This window comes from Haemaphysalis longicornis, unplaced genomic scaffold, assembly GCF_048455015.1.
Source record: "Haemaphysalis longicornis isolate Haplotype H1 unplaced genomic scaffold, Haemaphysalis longicornis Haplotype H1 scaffold_12, whole genome shotgun sequence".
NCBI classification, from domain to species: domain Eukaryota; kingdom Metazoa; phylum Arthropoda; class Arachnida; order Ixodida; family Ixodidae; genus Haemaphysalis; species Haemaphysalis longicornis.
In genome coordinates, this window is record NW_027526225.1 from 88,452,597 (window position 1) to 88,475,033 (window position 22,437).

At 45.1% G+C, this 22,437-nt stretch overlaps 1 protein-coding gene across 1 annotated transcript; it reads left to right on the forward strand.

Moving 5' to 3' along the window:
* The first annotated feature begins 427 nt into the window (after positions 1 to 427).
* Positions 428 to 19,149, forward strand: Rrp40 (exosome complex component Rrp40). Its single transcript, XM_077693692.1, has 4 exons — positions 428 to 721; positions 2,718 to 2,867; positions 9,905 to 10,059; positions 16,773 to 19,149. The coding sequence occupies exons 1-4, from the start codon at positions 542 to 544 to the stop codon at positions 16,969 to 16,971; spliced, it is 684 nt and encodes a 227-aa protein (XP_077549818.1). The 5' UTR covers positions 428 to 541; the 3' UTR covers positions 16,972 to 19,149.
* Positions 19,150 to 22,437: the final 3,288 nt, after the last annotated feature.

Sequence of the window (22,437 nt, forward strand, 5' to 3'; positions counted from 1 at the left end):
AACGGCGGAACCAGTCGCTGTCAATGATGACAAAGAGGGCGAGGACCCGTCCGTCCAAAGTCATTACCGGATGGAACGCCGGCCGTCTCTTCTTTAGTCTTCAAGAAGGCGAAGATGAGACTTTCTGTTACATTCGTTCGTTAGACCAAAAAGTGCTTACTGTCGCCTTTAGCGACAAAAAGCAGGCCGCAATCATCAGTAAACTCTGGCAATCATGGGCTTTTCACGCATCAAAGGGCTGACATACCCTACTCCTTTCCAATTGCAAGGTACTTTCATTAGTTCGAAATTTAATTCATTCGAACGAGCTTTTACTGTAACCGAGCGTAAAGAGGCGAGGCATAAAGGTAAGGACGCACAGAGTACAGCGGTTTAAAATGTGTCGTCAAGCAACAAATCGCCTAGCCAACTTTCGGATTTTCTAATAGACAAGACAAGGCCAGTCAATCCTTTCCTTCATGTTTTGAAGTTGTGTGTTTCCGAGCGTGTTTTCTCGTGCTCGTAGTTGGATTGTTCTTCCCGTGATCAAATTCGTTTTAAAATGTCAGTGAATACATTAGTTCTTCCCGGTGATACTATAGAGGCCTCTGCAACTGACCAGAAGAAGTGCATAGTTGGACCGGGACTGCGTAAGGAGGGAGAACGCATCGTCGCTACCCGTGCCGGGATTTTAAAGCACCGGCGACCGAACACTTACTGGGTCGAGGGTCACCAAAAGAGGGTAATCGCGATTTTAGCAAACATCTCTAATGTATTCTTATCTCAAAGCGGTCCTTGTAACCACATTTCCGTTCGTGAGAATGCAACTTAATGCCTGCATCGAGTACCATTGTGTTCGTTGTATTTCGATACACGTGTAGTAACCGCAGGCTAGACGGATAAAGACGAAAATGACAGATAAAGACGAAAATAAGCTCCGCGTCTAAATGCATGGAATACCGTGATAGGCCAGTACAGGGGCAAAAATAACTTAAAAGGCCAGGAGGCTGCTTGCTGTGTTCTACGTATCTTCCAAGGTGTATTGGTTTCGTGTTCTTTTTTTTTTTTTTTTATCGTAGCTTTGTAACTTCATCTCTGAATGGCAGTAATACGATGTATTTAATGTGATAAAAAATTTCAGTTGTGCGTAGCAATATTGCGAGATAACCTGCGGCATAGAAGCACCAGCTTAGCCATGCAATCCTTGCAGTGCGCGAAGTATACGTGCATTTTATGCAGCCCTGCTTTATGTAGCCATGGCGAGATTTGCTGTTTGATAAAGGTGGCGGTCTTTCATTTTTTTTGTGAACCCTCAGCATCCCTGACAGGCGTTCTTTATAATTGTTTCTACTAATAGATGCGACATAGTAAACAAACTTCTTAATTTAAAAACTTTGTGTTAGGGGATTAAAGCTGAATGAATGAACTGCAAACAAACATTCCTTGCCAAAGTCTTTCAAAATTGACAGTCATTGCAGATAGCAGGTTTTAGTGGCATGCATATTAGATGCTTTCACTTCAAAAGCAGTCACTTTGTATGCTTCACACGTAGCAATAACGGGTCGTGAAGATCTGCAAAAGGCAGAACCGTTTTCATCTTCTACAACAGCTAGTTGTTTGTACTGTGGCTAAGGGCTGAACAGCGTCAAGTATGCGCTGAACTACCAGATTTGCAGATAGATAAAGCCAGAGGCACTTGCTTTGCCAGACAGTTTTTATATGCTAAATGTGTCTCCTCAGCCAACTGGCTGACCATTTGCTAGTTTTATACTAATCGTGCATTGTGCTTTAATCCAAGAAGAAAACATGTCTGTGTGCCAAAAGGCTGGAAGCACCCAAACTTCTAGGATTATTGTAAGGTGGTCAGGAAATGCAGTAAAGAAGACATATGGAAGATAAGGTAAGGAAGGCACTGAGTGGCACGATAAATTGAGGGAGAGATATGGAGGCGTCAACATTTCTCAGGGACCTGATGCCTTGCATGAGGGTCGTGTTCCCATTGTATAAAGGCGTGTTCACATTTGCGACTGGAGTGACAAAAGCGACGCAATTTCTATTGCTCTAGTCTCCTGACGTCGCTCACATTGCTCTTGTTTGGTCTCGTCAATTTTCGTTGCCACAACAAGAGCAACTTAAAGGAGCCATGAAGACAAAATACAAGTTGGGTTTATTAGAAAGACTGCTTAGTCCCGATAACAATGATACCAATATCATCGCAATCTTTGAACAAATAATGGAGATATTAAAGAAAACGTGTGAAGCAGTCGCGACCCTTGAGCCAATTTCCCGCAACTTTTCTATGGCGTCACGGAACCTTGTTTGTGCGATTGGCGGCCGCCTAACTGACCTGTCGCGACGACACATGACTGGACGTCTGTAATGGGGCCTCTAGTTCCATTTGACAGCATCACTCGAATGCTAACGTGCAGTTAACGCACTGAAAATTGTGTTTTATTGCTGGCCCATATGACATCATTCTTGCTCATCACACGTCACTGTGGCGCAAAATTTGAAAGTTCTTAAATACTTCTTACTTTTTTTTCGTTAAAAAAACATCTTTTGTGGCTGTAATGGAGCTGAGTGAGATACTGAATCCTAGTTCTTTAAAATTAAACGAAGTTGTATTTTCTCTGCATGGCTCCTTTAAGTAACGCAACTAGAGTGACAGAAATCACGTCACTTTTGTCGCTCCCAACACAAGCATCAACGGGCCTTATCTCGCTTTTTTATTTTTCCAGTATATTCCAGCAAAAGGTGACTGTGTCATTGGTGTGGTGACGTCCAAGGGTGGTGAAACCATTCGGGTCAACATTGGCGCCAGTGAACTGGCTTCACTGTCTGTCTTCGCTTTCGAAGGAGCCACCAAAAGGAACAGACCTGATGTCGATGTGAGTAAACAAGCGTGAAAAGTGGGTTTGTTGTCACTCATGGGATAATGTGTGCTCACAGGTAGAGCTGCTCTTACAGAGAGCTTTGTATGGCAATGTAGAAACATTGATTTGCAATACCGCACTTGTATTATGCGCCGGCACTTTTGTGCATCCCGGAAAACAAAATGCAAGAAAGCAACTGCGCAGTTGTAAAGTGCATTTCTACTTGGTTATTTTGCTATCCTTGAACCCATTGTCAAATTTAATTCTGAAGCTACTGTTGAATGCTCCCTAAGCAGCACTGGGTATGAGAACACGAGTTGTGGTAACTGACATATTACTGATAGAATCGGCAAGTCAACATGTGCTGTAATCATTATGATTTAATTATTTACTTGCTGTTTCCGTCTTGTTTTTTTGCAATTGTGTTGCAATCTTTCTTTTTTTTCTTTTTCTGAGATTATGGGACGTTGGTTGTGATGTGCATGTCCCCATCTAGCTCACCACAAGGCTCACTCGGTCCTTGAAAACCCTTGAATTCGAAAAACTTGTTTTCAAGGGTGGAAGAGTTCCGGAATTTTTATAGACCCTTGAAAATCCTTGAAGTATTAAAATTTTCTTCTCGACAACTGTAAATGTAACATAAAGCTTTTTAAGGACTGAGTGAATGTTGTTTGTTTAATTTTTGTTATAAAATGAAACTTAGCGTTTCATAACAAACTGATGGTGCTTATCTGTGTAACTCCAGCAAAAAATTGAGAAATCGTCGGAGAAAAGGACGTCACTGAATTCATAATTTAATAAGGAGACTCATCTAATGACAAGTCCCTTTGTTGAAGCGTTGTCGCCAGCAGCATTACCATTTTTCGACAATTTCAAGCCCCCCATCTTCCTACAGACTACCCCTGGTATTCTAAATTCCTCCTCTACTCGATCCTCCAGTCGAGAAGCTCCTCGAAAGCGATTTCTGCACGCACAAGCATTGCGGTATTCTCCGCTCTAAGCTTATTCGAAACAACGCATAGTGTGGAGGACAGGCTCAGAATACGGCCACATGTGGTCCTTAAAAATCTACACACAGGGCCATAAAAGTTTTCTGAAACCCTTGAATTTTTGTCAAATAAACTGGCATGAGTCCCGTCATCAGTTTTGGGTAACAGCTTAGATATACCGTATTTACTTGATTCTAAGCACCCCCTTTTTTCCACGATCGTGATGCCCAAAGATAGAGGGGGTGCCTAGATTCGAAAAATGTAAATTACTCCCCCCCCTCCCCCCCCCCCCCCCCTTCATTTTTCGGTGTGGTATCTCGACGAGACGGGCACAAGATATAATGTTTTAGTTGGCTGATATTCAAAAGAAAAATACATGCAGGCAGTGAACAGACTGCTTACGTCTGATACTCAGTCACTCTCACTACCACTCAAGCGTGTCACACCACTTGAGTCGCCGCTTTCGGTATCTCACAGCAGGTCGTCTTCCGCTTCCTCAAAGTGGTTTGTTATTGAACACTTCATAAAAGACTTGGCCACAGCGTCAACTCGGGCCCGCTTCCACGCGTGTGAAATCCACCTTGCGATGGTTGCTTAGGAAAGGGGGGGCTCAGATTCACATGCAAACTTTTTTTCCAATTTTTTTTCCAAAAGTAGGGGAGGGTGCTTAGAATCCACAAAAATACGGTATGTGTTAAGGCATGTACTGCAACGCACAAACAATATTTTAACCCTTTGAGGGTTTTGCCGTACGTGTACTGCGGCGGTTTTCCGTCCCGCAAGGTCTTTGCCGTACGGGTACGACTTCGAGCATCCGTTTGAAATTTCGCGCCATATTAACAATGCATGCTCCCTGGGAGGTGCTGCCACCTCCTGGGACTTACAAGAAGTGTTTGAAATTTGATTGGGCTACCTTCTTGCGGTGAAAAACAGAACTATCTGGCTTCGGCGCGTTACGGCGTCTGTACGTGTCAACGCGTTTCGTGGTTTCAGTTTCGCCACGTGATCGCATCGGAGGCGCGCGAAACTTGATCGGCGCTCGCTATCAGGGGCGGCGGAAGTTGATTTCGATCTATATTGGCGCTGCTCTTATCTTCTTTATTACCCACGCTCACTAGTATTCTTGCCCTCCTTGCTTAGAACTGAAGTAACCTAATCGGAGACTCCGTTGCGGGGGCGGCGGAAGTTGATTTCTATCTATATTGGCGCTGCTATTAGTAGCTTGTTTATCACCGGCGCGCATGAGTTATTCTCGCTCTCGTCGTTTACTGGGTTGCCTTCGAGTTCTTCAGATGCACGGCAAAGCGGTGATATGGCCCAACGAACTGCCCGCTCTGATGACACCGACCGCGATGACTCTTCTGACTCTGAGTTTGCTCCTTTCACCGAGTCTGAATCGGAAGACAGTCTTTCTTCGGAAGAAGACAGCTCATTTTCGGACATGCGCTTTATGCGTGCAGGCTGCGATAAGGCACTGTGCGTAGACCCGTGTTTCAAGGAATACCACACTCTGAAATACTATTGAACATTTTTCAGTTCTAAGTGATGCTGACCCCAAAATACTGTTCCTGATAATTTTTTACCATTTAATCCTTACTTTAGACATTTTGTACATTCCAAATCTGCAATAAACTAATTTGACCACCAGGGAAAGTTTTTTTAAAAAAAATTCGACCCTCAAAGGGTTAAGGGCGAAGCCCTTTAGGACCTCGCAATGTCCGTGCCGATGTCTGACGATGTCCGTGCGCAAGGGGCTTTACTGGCTTTACGTGAGCACACCATTGTACGCCATCTATCGAGAGCGGCACCGCACGCCATCTGGGGAGAGCGCCGGTAACTGCAGTAGCAAAGAGTGCGAATTTCAAGGGTAGAAAATGCAAAAATAAAGCAACAACCCTAACCATCTAATGATAATTCGCGGAAAAAGATGCCGTGAACGATGCCGAGGGTGCGAAGTACTGGGACGCGAATTGTCTTTCGTGTGGCGCTTGTCATTTACAGCGCATCTACTGCACCTCAAAATCATTCAAAACTCAGAGTGCATCAGCACGCACGGACGATGACATTCATCACACAAGCAATACACAACTTGCGTCCCAGTGCTTCGCACCCTCGGCATCGTTCACGGCGTGGAGATGTGTGATTTTTTTACTGTTTGATCTCTTTCATTTTACTATTGAAGAGAAATATGGGACTCTTCCTCACTGAGGGCATCAAAGCAGACACGGCACAGTGGTTTTACAACCTTCTTTGGCCGTGCCCTTTAAAAGAAACCTTTAGTCACCTTTTATACCTTTAATAGACTAGCGGAGACAACGGTGTAGTGTATTAAGAGGCGGTGTTTTGAGAACTCTGCCCCCTCCCAATTTTTTTAGGGAAACATTTTGTGACATTTTGTTTTAAAATAGTTTATAATTTACAATGTGTTTTGTTTAATCGTGTTTCAGGATGTTATATTAAAGCATGACGCGTCCGAAAACAAGCATAAATGTATATGGCTAATTGTAGCAGCAGAACAAGAACAGTAAGAAATGCAGGTTGCTAACATGGCAGATGTAATCACCGGCGCCTTTTAGAAATGGACAAACTGGTTATCAGTGCAACCAAAGTGAGCAGGGTGTTACTTTAATCTGGAGCAGTTCACCATTTAAGAATACGTGTGGGATGACATAAACTTAAAAGGTTTTACCTTTCCCAACTAAATATTTACAGTAAAGAAGAAGCATTCACACACTTCTACGTTAGGTTGTAGCTTTGTCAGACATGCTGCAGTGCCAAGGGCGTCCACAGAATTTTTTGCAAGGGGGGGCATCCATTAGCGGGGGGGGGGTACGGTTATATAGTACCAAAAAGGCGCTGCTGTTTGTGGTTACAAAAAGTGCAAACAGCGAATTAGAACCAGACGTGGAGGATATGCATTGGATTTTATTCCCTAACAAAGAAATAAAGTTAATGAACAAAATGCAAAAAGTTACTATCACTTTGTAAAGAGTGGCCAGTCCCGCTGCGTGAGGGTTCTCGACTCATGCCAACTGATCACCAGCACACAGTACAATACATTCACATACATAGAACTGCACTCCGTCAATCTTCCTTGAATAGCAGGTGCAGACGCCTCGGGTTTTTCTGGGCAAATTGCGAGATGACATGTGTGATGAAGTCTGTTAAAATGGCTCACACAATAAAGATACTACTACTCGCCTCCATGCCTTTCAATGCAGTACAGGCATACAAGCGTTTTGAGGAGCTGATTTATAGGTTTCGTTTCGGGGCTTGGGTGGTGCCGACATTTCGCAATTTCGAAGGAAAGGGGTGTACAAGGTGATGGGACGGCACGGGACGATGTTACACTCTCCCTACTAGGTGTAGCGGTGAAAATTTTTTGCAAGATATAGCTGCAACTTTGTCCGAAAACTGAAGTTCTTGCAGTAAGACTGCATAAATCTAGAGTTTAGAAAAAAAAAAGTCAAACCTTTCAGAATTGTTTGCTATCTTCAATAGCCAGCCCAGGCAGTCTGTTTCACTGCCGTCACATGACCGGCAATGTTAGTCAGTGTCTAAAGTGCAATGTTGACCGCAGTCCTGAAGGGCGTTTCATATGGATACGCAGGACCTGAGTGTGTTAATCATTTGAGTAGCGTGGATTGCTGCGCTAGTTGGTTCACGTACATAATTAAAAAAAACTTTGCGCTAAAGGGCGGGACAAAGGAGAGACCGTCGGTGTCGTTCTCTCCTCTCTTCCGTCCTTCAGGGCAAAGTTATTTTAATTATGGGCCAACCAAGCTGTGCAGCTCTTTTGTAGTGCATACAAATATCCCAATATCCAAGGGGGGGCAGCTGCCCCCCCTTGCCTCTCCCTTCCGGACGCCCATGTGCAGTGCCGAGAGTCACCCCTTGTCATGTAGCGCTGGAACAATGTCCATGGAGAAGCACCTCAGCAGAGAACCCGTTTCTGTTGCACTTCTTTTTTTAGGGCAGAGCACTAAGGGGCTCGCTTTGTCGTCATAGCTCGCTTGCTGGACCCAAGTAGAGCCAAGCGGCGTTCCGTCGTCGCGGCGTAACCCAGAGGCTTCGGAAGCCGAGCGGTTTATAGTTGTAAGCATTCGAAACTCGAGAACTGCTGGCACTTGCCATACATCTCTCTGTTGTTTAGTGCAAAGAAAACTGGAGGTACATTTGAGGCAAGATATACGTAACTAAACGGCAGCGCCCGCATTCATTTAGTTAGGAACGCTCAATGGGTTGGTTTTTACGATAGTAAGCGAAAAAAAGTGGCAGTGCAACGCTAGCACGTATGGGAGGAAGAGCAAGCACAAAAAGAACAACACTCCTCCCGCTGGCGCAATTTTAGGCTCGTGAGCACTGCGAAGGCGGCAAATTTGAATTGCGTGTGGTGGTAGCAGTGAGCGGGTAACGGCGCTACAGCCCATTATTGTGAATCACTGTTCTGCACTTCCGACAGCTTTCACATTGAGTGTAATGGCTTTATTTTTATTTTTGTAGCCTGATAGCTTGTTAGCAGTGCTTTATTTTAGATGTTGCCCTCCATCCGCCTATTTGGCTTCAATCAGAACTTAATCCTGAGGTGCACTAAAGACGGGCTAAGTGAGACATGCAGCACAAGTATACTCAGGGACAACTTTCTGTGGCCATGCAGTCAAAGCTACAGAGCCAAACCCTGCCATTTCGCTGCGTAAGCTGGAAGTAGTTCAACAAAAATAGTTTGTTGAGTATAACCTCAGCAGTTCAAAAATATGTAGTTCTTTTTTTTTGTAAGCCTTGGAGTGATGATGCCACTGCATTTTTAGCCAGAATATGTAAAACAGGGAGCATTATTTTTTAGATTTTCTGGATTTTTTCGGTTGCAGCACTCACCGCTGGCGTCACATGTTCTCTTCAGAAAAAGACTTGGCATCCTCGTCGACGGAGCGTTCCTTTCCCTCCGGTAGCTCGCCACTTCATTCGCCGCATAAAATTTTCTGAAAGCTCGAGGACCAAAACCTCTCAAAAGAAATGAGGCAAGGGGTGGGTCTGCAACGTGTACGCCCAAGTGAGACTCAAGCAACAGGAACTCTTCGTCATTTTCGCAGTTCGTTCGGTTAGCCAGCTTTCCGGCTTAAGCGAGCGTGCTGTCATACAACTCAAGCCGGAGGTTCTGAGTGGTACCCTGAAGTTACCTGAAGTTCTCCAGTCGAAGCGTTGGCTTGTGTTTAGAAACAAATGAAGTGTAGGGAAAAAGACTCCAATACGCCTGTACGCTCGGTGACCGTGGTTCAGCTCACTCAACCTTGGAGCTCATGCAAAGAAATGAACTGAAGCAAAGGTGTAACTGCCACGCTGCAACTGAAATTGAAACCAGTTTATTGGGGACTAATTTGGCGCAGTATCACTGAGCAGTTAGCTCACCCCCCCTCCCCGTAGCTTTCTCTACATTGCCACAGAAAGTTGTCCCCCAGTTTAGTGCAGGATAAGCTCTTGTCCTGGACCTTCACTGTAACCAAGTCATGCTGCCTGCTGCGTTTGTTAGAGCACTGCGAAAAGTTTAATGACACTGACAAGACTGGGTCATGTACCAGATGGCATATGTTCGGACAAGGGCTCGTTTCCCAGCCTCGGCGGCCGCTTTTCTGATGGAGGCGAAAAGCAAAAACTCCCATGTGTTCGACATTTCGGTGCACGATAGAGATCCCCAGGTGGTCAAAATTAAACCGGAGCCCTCCACTACCGCGCGCCTCATCGCCTGTGAAGCGTCGGCACATTAAAACCCATAATCATCAACCAATCAATTTTCTGACAAGGCACGAGAGAAAGATAAGATAATGGAAGAAATGGAAGATGTGGTACACTTGGAGGGTATGGTGGTTTCGGCATTCCAGCTGACAGGGAAAAGACACTGACATGCCTTTGCTCGGCGAGGCACATACATTTTCATTCAACGGGCAAACGCGTGCCTTGTCACCTTCTTTAGCACCTTTTTGTTTCAGTCAAAAGGCGTTGTCTCGGCCGAATTCAATTTTTGTTGCAAGCGCTGTCCTTTTTCTTTCCCCCCGTGACGGAGCGTAGGTGGGAGACCTGGTGATGGCGCAAGTGTTGATGGCCAACCGAGGCATAGAGCCGGAGCTGGTATGCGTCGACAGCTATGGCAAGAAGGGCATGCTGGGAGTCCTCCGGAGCCCCACAGCGTTCCTCATCAAGGTCCCCGTCAACCTCATCAACAAGTCAGCACCACTCTCACTCTCTTTCTCTTGCTCTTTATGTTCTCGCCCTTCCTCTTTTAAGTGCAGAGCACTTTATGGGCCCGACCTGTCATCGTAGCTGTTCTGGGGTCACTGTATCTAGCCACCGCAGTCACACGGTGTCACGCACCCAAACAGAGGCTTCGAAAAGATCACCACTTCCCCTGGTGAGGATTGAACGTGGGCCCCTCGTGTTACGAAGCCGATGTCAATCCCGTTGCGCCACACGGGCACTTGTTGCTTATATGCAAAGCGTTGGGGTGATATTTGCACTGTGGCATTGCTGCGGAAGCTGCCGTTGCAGGCCGCAAATAAGTATACAATAATATAAAGTAAGGTAATCGCTAACAGAATTTCTGCACCCTTAGATTTCAGTCAACCTAAAGAACAAGCAGGGTTCCGTAAAGGTTATTCAACAATGGACCATATTCACACGATCAATCAGATGATAGAGAAGTGCGCTGAGTATACTGAACCCCTATATATAGCCTTCATAGATTATGAGAAAGCATTTGACTTGGTCAAAACCCTAGCAGTCATTCAGGCATTACGGAACCAGGGGGCAGATGAGCAATATGTAAGAATACTAGAGGATATCTACAATGGGTCCACAGCTACCATCATCCTCCATAAGGGGAGCAGTAAAATACCTATAAGGAAGGGTGTCAGACAAGGAGACACAATCTCTCTAATGTTATTCACAGCATGTTTACAAGAAGTATTCAGAACGTTGGATTGGGAACAGGTGGGAGTAAGGGTTAATGGAGAATACCTCAGTAACCTCAGATTTGCTGATGACGTTGCCTTGCTAAGTAACTCGGGGGACGAATTGCAAAGCTTGCTTTCCGCACTGGACGAACAGAGTAGAACCGTGGGCCTGAAAATTAATATGCAGAAAACTAAAGTAATGATCAATAACCTCGGGACAGCACAGCGGTTTGAGATGGTGGCGAGGCAGTGGAAGTGGTAAGCGAATATATCTACTTAGGCCAAGTTGTGACCCCAGATCCCAACCATGAGGCAGAGATAATTAGAAGGATAAGAATGGGTTGGAGTGCATACAGCAGACATTCTCAGATATTGAATGGCAGCCTACCATTGTCGCTGAAGAAGAAAGTGTATGACAGCTGCATCTTACCGGTACTCATCTACGGGGCAGAAACCTGGAGGCTCACTAAGAGGGTTCAACTTAAATTGAGAACGACTCAGCGTGCACTGGAGCGGAAAATGATAGGTGTAACATTAAGGGACAAGAAGAGAGTGGAGTGGGTCAGGGAACAAACATGTGTTAAGGACATATTAGTAGAGATTAAGAAAAAGAAATGGACGTGGGCAGGGCATGTAATGCGAAGGCAAGATAACCGCTGGTCATTAAGGGTAACAGAGTGGATCCCTAGAGAAGGCAAGCGTTGCAGGGGGCGGCAGAAAGTTAGATGGGCAGATCAGATCAAGAAGTTTGCGGGGATAAATTGGTCACAGTTGGCACAGGACCGAGGTAATTGGAGAATAATGGGAGAGGCCTTTGCCCTGCAGTGGGTGTAGATAGGCTGATGATGATGATAATGATGAATATAAAGTAAGAAAAGATCATGAATTAACGCATTAATTATCCCAAATTAAGGAAAACTCAATGCAGTGTCTCTTTATAGGCCTTCCATGGGCTGCGGTGCCTTCTCTTGGCTACTCTCAGTGTCAGTGCAAGGCTGATGCTGAAATTAGTCAAGAGAGGGCGCCACAGCCCCTTTGGCTAATCAGTGCTCCACACTTGACAGTTTTCACGCTGAGTGGGACTGCTTTAATTTTTTTTTTTTCCACACGACAACCTATGTCACACTCTGGCAGGATTTCTCAAATGGAGCCTTCTTTTCCAGCATCAGCTGTTTATGCTGCTATCGATGCATTCGGGAGGTGTGGCGTAGTTGACGTCTGCAGAAAGCCGGATATGTGGCCGAGCTAATGTTTCCGTGTGCCCATGGAGGAGGCTCAGCCAAGGCTTGATAGAATGGCTAATCAGATATGGGATTTCAAACAGTCCATAACTTCGGCCAACACTGAAATTTGGGGCACCTTTGTATGGTTGTGCCTGAATTTTTCTTTTTTCTTTTTGTTCGTTGAATTGTGAGTAGAGGAATCGAACCTAGTCCTCAATAGTCCAATACGATGTTCAAGGTAGAACAACATTTGCAGCCGTGATGTTCTAGCCCTCGACTAGAGTGGAAACAAATGGCAGAAAAGTATTCTTCATTGATCTGCTGCAGTGGCATGCTGCTAGTACCAAGCCATGCGTTTGATCGCTTGACTGGAAATTTATTGCTTCTACAAAATTTACCGCACAGCAATAAATTTTCAAAATTGGGCTTCAAGTTTCACCAAAAAATGGCTAGGCATGACCAATGACCAGCCATGACCAGTGTTCTATGTAGGCTGTGTCCAGGGCCAGGGTTGAATGGTAGTGCACTACCAACACACACAAAAAAATTAAAGAAAAAACAGAAAAGACTTGTACAAGGGCCTTAAGGGAACACTGAAGTGAATTTGCCAGACTTCTGTTTTTGTTTGCATTGCATAGACTGGCTCAAATGAACACACTTTTTATCATTTATTCAGTCAATAAAGCAGGGTTTAGTTTATAAAGCCTGAAAGAAGAAATAATACCCTGCAATGTCTGCGGTGGCCGCAACAACTAACAGCAGTGACGCGCATGCAAGATGCAGTGTTGATGGGACGATGTCCAAGATTAGAATTCAAATGAGTTTCAGTTTCAGTTCCGTGAAACAACATGCTTGGCATCCGACGTTATCATTGGCTGGGCATTCTCGATATCTCAGTAATCGCCACACCGCACCTCTGCCACGTTGTTGGCTGTAAAATGCGTCAGATAAGCCTGCCAGCACGGCTTGGAACCGGAATTATCACTAGCTGAGGCGTACACAATGGGTGAATGTCCTCTGTGTCACCGGAGACGCTCAAGTGCAATGCGCTTTGCCCCCACTTTGGAGCTTGCCTGGCTCGTGCCCGTAACGTAAAAGGTGTGTTTGAACCAGGCCAAGGGTCAGCTGATTCGGGACTGCACCCGCAAGCAGTCGGTGCTTATGGCATCTGAGCAGCTGGCAAACGTGAGCATTTGGGCTGGCAAGTTAGGCCTTCCGGGCAAAAACAATATTTACTGCTTATGCCTGTTGTTGGGTGGCAGTCGTATACAAAAGGACATCAGGAACCTTTGGTGAAGGAGTGCCTGCTGACAACGTCTGCTGTTTTTTTTTTTTTTTTGTTTTGTTTTCTGCGTGTTTTTGTTGTAAAGCCCCTGTCCTGCTTGGACCTATGAAAGGTGTGCAGTATGTATGTACATATTATATCAGTCAATCAATCAATCAACCCGCATAAGGGCACCTTGGGAGACCCATGTAGGTGGAGTTGGAGAAAGCAGAACAGGGCTTTGTTGTTTCTTAAGTTCTTTTGTTGTGGTTGCTTGTGTTCCAGCAATCGTTTTCTCAGTGAACCACCAACTTAACTTGCTTCAGCACACTTCGTACTCGTTTTTTTGCCTACCCTGGTTTGTTTTGTGTCAGTTTAACAAAACCTACAGCTGTCTATTTATTTGCAAGCTTCTGTTGCTGCAATCAAGAGCAAAGAAGAAGATGAATACAAATATTACCTTGCTCGCCCTCTGCCACCTCCTCCACACACTCCACACACTCCAGCAGTGAAATGGGGAGGTGTGACGGTTAACCAGGTGCCTGATTATGAAAATATAGGCAGCTTGCAGGCACGAAATCTGGAGGGCTAGCCCTGTGACTGCTATCACAATTATAACTACTCTGTACCCACAAAGGGGGCTCAGTGGCTGATGCACTGTGCTGATAAGCCCTAGGACGAAGCTTCTACATATACCACAGCGGCCGTCTTGCTGGTGGATGTATAAAACACAAATGTCAGTGCGTTGAGGTTTAGGCGCAAGTTGAAGATCACCTGGTGGCCCTCCACTGTAAGTGCGTGCGCCTCATACTCCAGGTGTTACTTCGGTGCGCAAACTATCCCAAAGTCTTCATTCTTTTTTTATGAAATGTTTTGTGGCTGCTTCCTCCAACGGTACTCCTTACAAGCGCCGTCTTGCTGAACTTTCTCACAGGCGCTGCTTCTTGCACTTTCTTTAACCGAAACTAAAAAAAAACGAGAAATGAAGAAACGATAAAGCCCTGTAGCCAGTACCAAACTTGCTCCTTGTGTATTGCAAATTAAGGGTGTTACCCTAACCACCGTACCACGTGCACCTACGAGTGTCAGCTCATCTTTAGAATACCAGTGCCGTTGAATGATGCTCTCTCATACAGCACTCTAGCCCCTTCATAAGAGGTATGTTTATCTGTTTGGGAGAAAAAGCTAAGCTCTGAAATGTTGTCAGGGGATGTGCTCAAACAAAAGTGTGTCCCTCCATGTGTGCATTACACAGTGTTCAAGAAGGTCGTCAAAAAGCCTCGAATTTGAAAAGCTTATTTTCAAGGCCTGGAAAGGCCTGGAATTTTTTCTATTTTACTTCTTAATAAGCATAAAAACAACGTAAGTCTACGCAATGGGTTAATGAGTGGGTGTCGTTTGTTTTATCTCCTTCAGCGAATAAAAGTTTGGATTTTGTGACACACACGGTGCATGTCCATGTAACTTTAACAGGCAGTTATGAGAGATCATTTAACCCTTTGAGGGTCGAATTTTTTTCGCCAAATGCTACCCCCCAGGGTCTATTTTTGTTATTGCTGATTTAAATTCTTCGGGTGAATTTATTTAGAGAAAAAATTATCGTAATTTTTTTAGGGTGACCATTAAGTGGCAAAAAAATCGTTTGTGTTGTTACATACATGTGGTTTATTCATGAGTAACACAAGAAAAATTCTAAATAAAAACAAGAGAGTAACAGGCTGGCACCTTTTGAGTGAATCGAAATCAGATAGACATCAGTTTCGCGGGTGCAAAAAGCGGGAAGCACCCGGAGGACGATACCGAAACCAGCGGCCGGATGCGCGAGCGATAGACGGCGCACTGCTCCTATAAAATACAAAAAAAAAGGGAGAAAAGAGCCTCATCAGTTTCGCAGGCGCCGTTGGTCTGTGGCAAACGCAAGAAGCGAGAGGCGCCCGGGTACCCGGTGGGCTATACCCAGCGCGCCCCCTCGTTACCGGATGCGCAAGCGATAGCCGCCGCACCGCTGAAGTAAATCATAAAAAAATAAAAAGAAGAGCCATTGGCGCAAAAAAATAATTTGACGTATTTTTGCAGTGTGGCAGCACATGCCAAGCAAGAGAAGTTGGCGAAAAAGGCGCACTTTTTAAACATACAAGCGATGACATACATATACATTATTGACCATTTTGAAGGTGTTTGCAGAAGATGTATATGTACATCCGTGACCCGGGTTAATAAAGAGATGTTGCTGGAGGCGACATTTTTTTCGACAAGCGGTACTTGTACGAACACCAAGCCACTTGTTGAAACGTTGGCTCCAGCATTGTTCCCACTTTTCAATGGTTTCTCATCACTTTAATCCTCCATCTTTCTCTCTCTAAGCAGTGGTCCTGTTTAGATTTCTAACTGTCAGTGTTGTCCTTGAAAATCCAAGCACAGAGCTTTGAAAGCCCTTGAAAGCCCTTGAACTTTTGTCATAAAAACCAGCACAAACCATAGTTACAATATGTTGTCATGATTTCAACCCTCGCTGAATGCAGGATTGGTTGGCTCTTACATGTTTTGAAGCAGATCAACGGCTGGGATCAGTAATGAGAGAATTAGCCGCGTGATTCCATTCTCGTGAGATGCAGTGGAGGTAGAGTAGACTGTAGAACAGAGGGGCATGTTACTGTTCCCCTTGAAGATCATCATGATCACTTTACTTACAGGGACACTGAAGGCAACCAGCAACTTGGTTTCAAACGAAATTCTGGCCTTCCCTTACCCATTTCAGTGTAAATTCTGTGCCGAAATATGCCTTAATTGCTAAGAAATCGCTAATCGAATGCTGATCAAATATGACACAAACAGTGACTGCAGCCACTGTTTGCGTCACGGTAAACTGAAAGCAAGCGAGCCAGTGATGTATAGCGGTATAGAAGCAACCGATCACAATGCTACCATGGACTGAGTGGCTTGGTCAGTTCCGGTGTAACCAGCCATGCATTCCTGAATTCCCATGTCCTTTGCAGCTCTGGACCACTAAGCAAAATGTTCCTTCATTAGACTCGTGGTCAGTATCGGCACTTTTTTGAAGGAAAATGTATTGCCCTTTTGAGGCCCCGCGAATGTTGGCATCGAACCAACTGCTCGAACGTAGATCGCACGCTTCCTCAAAAAACAATACTGCTGCCCCAAGTATGAACGAGTAGCACCATCTAGTGGCAGCCAGGAAAGACATTGCACATGCCATACGTTTTAACCACTTCTGAGGCGACTTGCGTGGTATAGCCAGTGGCGGCGCACCTGTTTTCACGTTTTCACTATTTTCTACCTTATTTTAAAAAATACGCACATAAGAGCGGTATATGCGTGCTCTCGGTGAGCTTATCTATCATTCTAGAGCAACTTGTATTTTGACTTCAATGCCCCTTTAAAGTAACCATCGCTGTCTTCACATTCTCGTTTTTTACCAGTTGCTTCAAAACAGTAATTAAATCCTTTTCTTGTTTTCTCTTTTCCTTTTCTCCTTCCAGGCTCCTCGCCAAGGACTGCTCCTTGCTGCAGACCCTTGGCAAGCGAACTCCGTTCGAGGTGGCTCTTGGCCAGAATGGGAGGATCTGGGTTAACGGCACCACACTCCACAACACGCTCAGCGTCTGCAATGCCATCTCTGCGATAGAAAATCTGACGCCGCAGGAAATCGAAGAGAAATGTCTCAGGCTCCGCGCGTGACTCAGCAGAGCCTCCCGTGATGCCATCTGTGTCAGTCTCACTTGAAGTACCCGCTGACCTGGTCTGAGCGGTCAGAGCTCAGGGTCTGTTCCATCACCAGTAGTGTACTTGATTATATTTTTATCACGAGAAAAATGTGTTAAAAAATGCCTCTTCCGTTACTCCTCCCTCCCTTCCTTGCATGGTTTGGTGTCATTAGTTGCGGTGGCGTACTTGCTCAGTGCTACGTTTCATATATCACGAGCAAGTTTATCCATATGTAAATTGTGCTTTGATGAATGTAAAGTTTATATTAACTCTTTCGTTACCACGCCTGTTCGAATTGATCACCGGTGATCAATGATTTATATTGCCTATTTCAACATGTTGTAGTCCTTTCTCGTACACCTAATGCGGCCAGTGGTTAGTCTAGGCACTGCACTTTTAGAATCAGTTGAAATTTTCCCGCTCCGGCGACACTGACATTTTTGGCGGAATTTTTTGCGAGCTGAGGTGCTTGTCTTTTTGAGGAAGGGGGCGTGGCTGTTGCACTTGACAAAAACGCATGCCACTCGGGGTTAGGCTGCATACCATAATATTTTTTTTATCAAAAGGCTCCTGGCAAGTCAAGTACCAAACAATGTTGTCAGCTTTGTAATCCGACACCGTTGAGAGGTGATAATTACTTCAAAATGACACCAGCTATTATCTTTGGTTCGGAGAACGGACAGCTTTATTCTGCCAAAGCTTATTTCTGATGGTCCCCCGCATGTCTAGCAAGTGTGCCTGGCATTTTCAGCCAGTTTCCAACAGTTTCGGTTTCGTTTTTGCGTTGCAAAATTCATATGTGGCGCTACTACGCAGTTACCCAACTACAAGCTCATTTGCCATGGCGCCTCCGTTGCCCACTACTTTGCCTCGAAGCCGCTCGTGCTTCCACTTTACCCATGCCGTACTTCTGCGATAACAGTTTTGTTTTTGTCCGAGGGTATTTCCGGAAGTCTAGTGTCACTCCTTAGTAGAGCTGTCTATTCTGATAAAGTCTCCAACAGCCTTGAAACTGTTTCTTTTCGAAATTGTTAGGTGGGGCTGCAATGTAGTAGGCTCGTAGTGCTGAACTCACTTCATAGCACGACGGCGGCTTGGTGAAAGCTTGCTGGGCATGATTTATTTATTCTAGCACATCGTACCTTATTCCTGCAAGCAGGGCTACCATTGTGAGTCAGAACATGATAATAAACCAAAAATTAAAGTTCTGACTGATAAGTCATGATCAGAACGTCAACAAGCATCCACCACAGAGTTTGGTTTTGAACTCCAAGCGAATTTGTTCGCATGGCTTGCTTGTCTTCAATATTGTGCTGGTTATAATCATTTGCAAGGTGTTTTTACATCACGTGGAGGCTAATGGGGTCTTTAATGATGTCAAACCACCAGATTTCTTCCAGACAACCATCGAAAATGTCAAAATTTGAAATAGAGGTTGGGCTTCACCGCAAGGCATGGACACCACGCATGCTAACATTTTCTTTGATATTTGAGAAATTGTACCATGCAACGCAATTTTTTTTTCTAGGACGGGTTTTTGAAATGTTTACCTACAGAATGTATATCCTAAATTTTTTTTACTACTGGTGGTTTGTACACAACTTTCTATTTTTTATTTTCTTCCACGCCTGGACAAAAACTTCTAATTTGGTAATTTTTTTCGCAATCATTATTTATGACAGCATTATTAAAACTGGTGTCATTGAAAAGCGCATGGAATCATCTACAGTTCATGCCACTGCGATGTGTGCCTAACCTATGTGTCTAGCACAGAAAAAATGTTTTGTTAGACCCCTCAAAATTGGTCAATTTCCCGCGGTAACGAAATAGTTAAGGGGAGACACTGCTCTTAAAACAGCTCCTTTTAATTTTCAAGTAAACACTAGGAAACCTGTCAGTCTTGCTGTTTTTTTCCCACTGATTTCAAATATGCCGTTATTTTTCCAGTTGGTCAATTAGTTCCCAAGATAATTGGAGATAATTAGTCATTTTTGTGGGAACAATAGACAAAGCAGTGTTCGTCATAAAACTGTAATCTTTATATTTTCCAATGCTATGAACCCTGGTGAATGCAATAATCGAAGCAGTTTTTTGATGCATAGCTTGTAAATAATTTTACAGCTCATTAAACTTCGGTATTTGAAATGGGCACTCAATACAGTTTCTTGCCACTAGTGCCACCAAAGTTTAATGAGCTGTAAAATTTGTAAAATGTAAAATGTAAAATGAGCTGTAAGCACCATATTTGTCGATCGAATGCCTTGTTTCACAAAACGATTATTTTCTACCATAACAAAAACAAACCAAGTGCAAATATGGTCAAAAACAAAGCAAAGGCAGAAAAGGGATCTTCGCGGTATGGTGGCGCCATCTAGGATGACTATTGGTAAACAAGGCTCCGCAATCGGCTGCAGAGCAATTTTTGTGATGTCATTGCAGTAATCGCAAAAACGCACAATTTGGCAGGATAATCAAAATTTTAGTTTAAATTGATTAATTTCACAGTGAATAAAAATAAAGCCTCGTTTGCTTCCGAGCAAGCGCTAGGGGCACTATAAAACAAAATCTTTCGAATAAAACACGCTTGGGTTTGTTTGCATGGCCCCTTTAATGGCCTGACAACCCGAAACAGTAATTTAAATACTTGAGCGTGCGGTAATTAATTCTGTAGAATGACCTGAAAATGATTAGTTTTGGTTTTCACCGCTTCCAGCCCGCAGGGCGCATATGACGGAACCACGTTATGACTTCACCATTTTTCGCGGACTTCACAACAGCGTGGAGGCCGGTGGAAGTGTTGTTTTGGCCACCCCGCCACCAGAGGCGAGCAGCTGACCTGCCTGAAGGCGTTTAGGTCTACCATTGCTGTAGATATTTGATCACCACTTTCTATAAAAGGCCACTTCAATTGCCCTTCTAGGCTATATCATACCTGCCAACTCTTCCAATTTGTCCGGAAGAGGCCAGAGTTTTTACCTATCCTCCCAATTGTACGGAACAGTCATAAATCTAAAAAGTGCCCCAACCGCGCTGCGAAAAAAAAAAAGAAAAAAAACACGTCAAGCAACACCCTTGCATCGTAATTGCCATCATGAGTTAGGTAGCCAGCCGAAGTCAACGAAAGTCATATCCAAGCCATTCGAGTTCAGCAAGTGTGTACAGCTTTTTTAATAGCTCCGTTGACAACATGCCATTGTTGAAGCCTAAGAAGAAGTCAAACAGCACTGTCATTTGCAGTTTTTCTTACGGCCTTATACTACAGAGTTTCACTGTTTTGGGCCACCCCAGAAAGTCTAGCACTTTGAATGCACGACTTGTGCATGCAAAGTGAGCGTGGCGCATGGCGGGAAAAGTGATGTAAAACTGCATTTGGCAACAACGAAGCACCGGAACTTTGTTCGCATCGCTGAGAAAGAGGGGAACGCGGATGATTTCTTCATCAACAGCAATGCCATTTCGAATTTGCTTGGTTTTCAGGCTGTGGCCTTAAAATGAAGGCTTATCTCGTAGGCTAGACAGACCATATATGCCGCAAACAAAGAAAAAGAAATCTCCCCTTTCCCTCCTCACTCCCAGTCCCCCGATTTTGGAGGTCCCCAGGCTGGCAGATATGCTATATTATCGGCTCTTATCCTGCGTGTGGAACTTTGTTGTTGGCAAGAGTGTCTTTTTGTGGGGTGGTTATGCATGTAGCTTGGGCTACGTGCATCAGTTCGTGAATTTGCCAGCACCTGTCGCCACTCACTGGGCAGCATGTGGGAAGTGACGTCACAAATTTCTGCCGCCCGTCGGAGGCACGTGGCTACATCACCTTTGTTTCCCTACCACGGTCATGTCGCGCTGATGTCCACTTTCTGCATGTCGCTCTACTGGCGCGTTAAATGAGATCAAATTAAAGTTTGTTCCACACGTTGCAGGCCGCTCATATTTCAGTCAGGGTATTCTGGTCAGTAAAGGAAGTGAACTAATATTAGGAAGAAGTATTAATATTAACGCTGAAAATTGGTGTCGGTACCCCCCTAAAGTCTGTTTCACCTTTGTACACAAATGCATTTGCTGAAAAAACATTTTACCCGGGAGCGGTTGTGTGGTCTTGTATCAAAGTATGGAGGCCCCATGTTTCCGGAGGAGCGCCGTGCACCGTCCCCCCTTATTTAAAGTTGGCTTCACTACTATACACAAGTGCATTGCCAGGGCATTATGTTTCACTCTTTCTTTTTTTAAGTGCAGAGCACTTTGGGGTCGCACCTTGTTGTCGTAGCTCGCTCGCTGGATCCAGGTAGAGCAGGCGTTCTGGCGTAGCCGCTGTCGTTGCAGCGTAACCCAGAGGCTTTGAAAGCCAAGCAGTTTACATTGTTGTAAGCGTTCGAAACTAGTGAACCGCTGGCGCTTGTCATACATCTCCCTGTTTAGCGCAAAGAAAGCTGTAGGTACATATAAAGCGAAATGTGCATAATTAACCGGCAGCGCCTGCGGTCATTTAGTTAGGAATGCTCGTTGGGTTGGTTTTTACGATAGTAAGCGAAAAAAAGTGTCGGTGCAAGGCTGGTACGTGCCGGAGGAGAAGCAAGCACAAAAAGAACAGAACTCCTACTGGCACAGTTTCAGGCAGGGGGCGCACAAGCACTGCGAAGGTGGGAAATTGGACTTGCATTGGGTGGTAGCAGTGAGCAGATAACGGTGCTACAGCCCATTACGGCGAATCACTGCTTTGCACTTGCGACAGCTATCACATTGAGTGGAACGGCTGTAATTTTTTTTTTTACAGCAAAGCTGTATTTTTCTAGCCCCCCTGGACGCATCCTCTGCATGTGTTCCCAGATGGCTTACCTGAGCCAGAAACACATTCAGCAGCACATTTGTAAACGTGTTCTGCACCCGCCGCGGTGGCTTAGTGGCTAAGGCGTTGCGCTGCTGAGCACGAGGTTGCGGGTTCAATTCCCGGCAGCGGCGGCCACTTTTCTGATGGAGGCGAAAAGCAAGAACGCCCGTGTGTACGAGATTTCGGCGCACATTAAAGATCCCCAGGTGGTCAAAATTAATCCGGAGCCCTCCAGTACGGCGCGCCTCATCGCCTGCGTTGCGTCGGCGCGTTAAACCCTACCATCAAACGAAACGCGTTCTGCAAACAGAATGCATCTGGGATCAGAAATGCAGGTGCAGGGAGTGGGCATGGCAGCAGCCGCGGCACGAGAGATGGTGGACAAAGGGGAGTTGGCACTCAGTGCTCCGTGAGAGCCACTCAGATGGGGAGAGGGTGGAGCAGCGGAATTGTGGGGAAGGAGAGAGGGTGGTGTTGGAGTGCGACACAGCTGCTCGCGCCGCCAATCACCAAATCACGAGGACACTGCGGGCAGCAAGATGCAGCAGTTCAGGGCACTCCTTTGGACTGCGCCTTGGTCAATTGTATTTTGCTTTATGAATGTATGCTTCCAAATG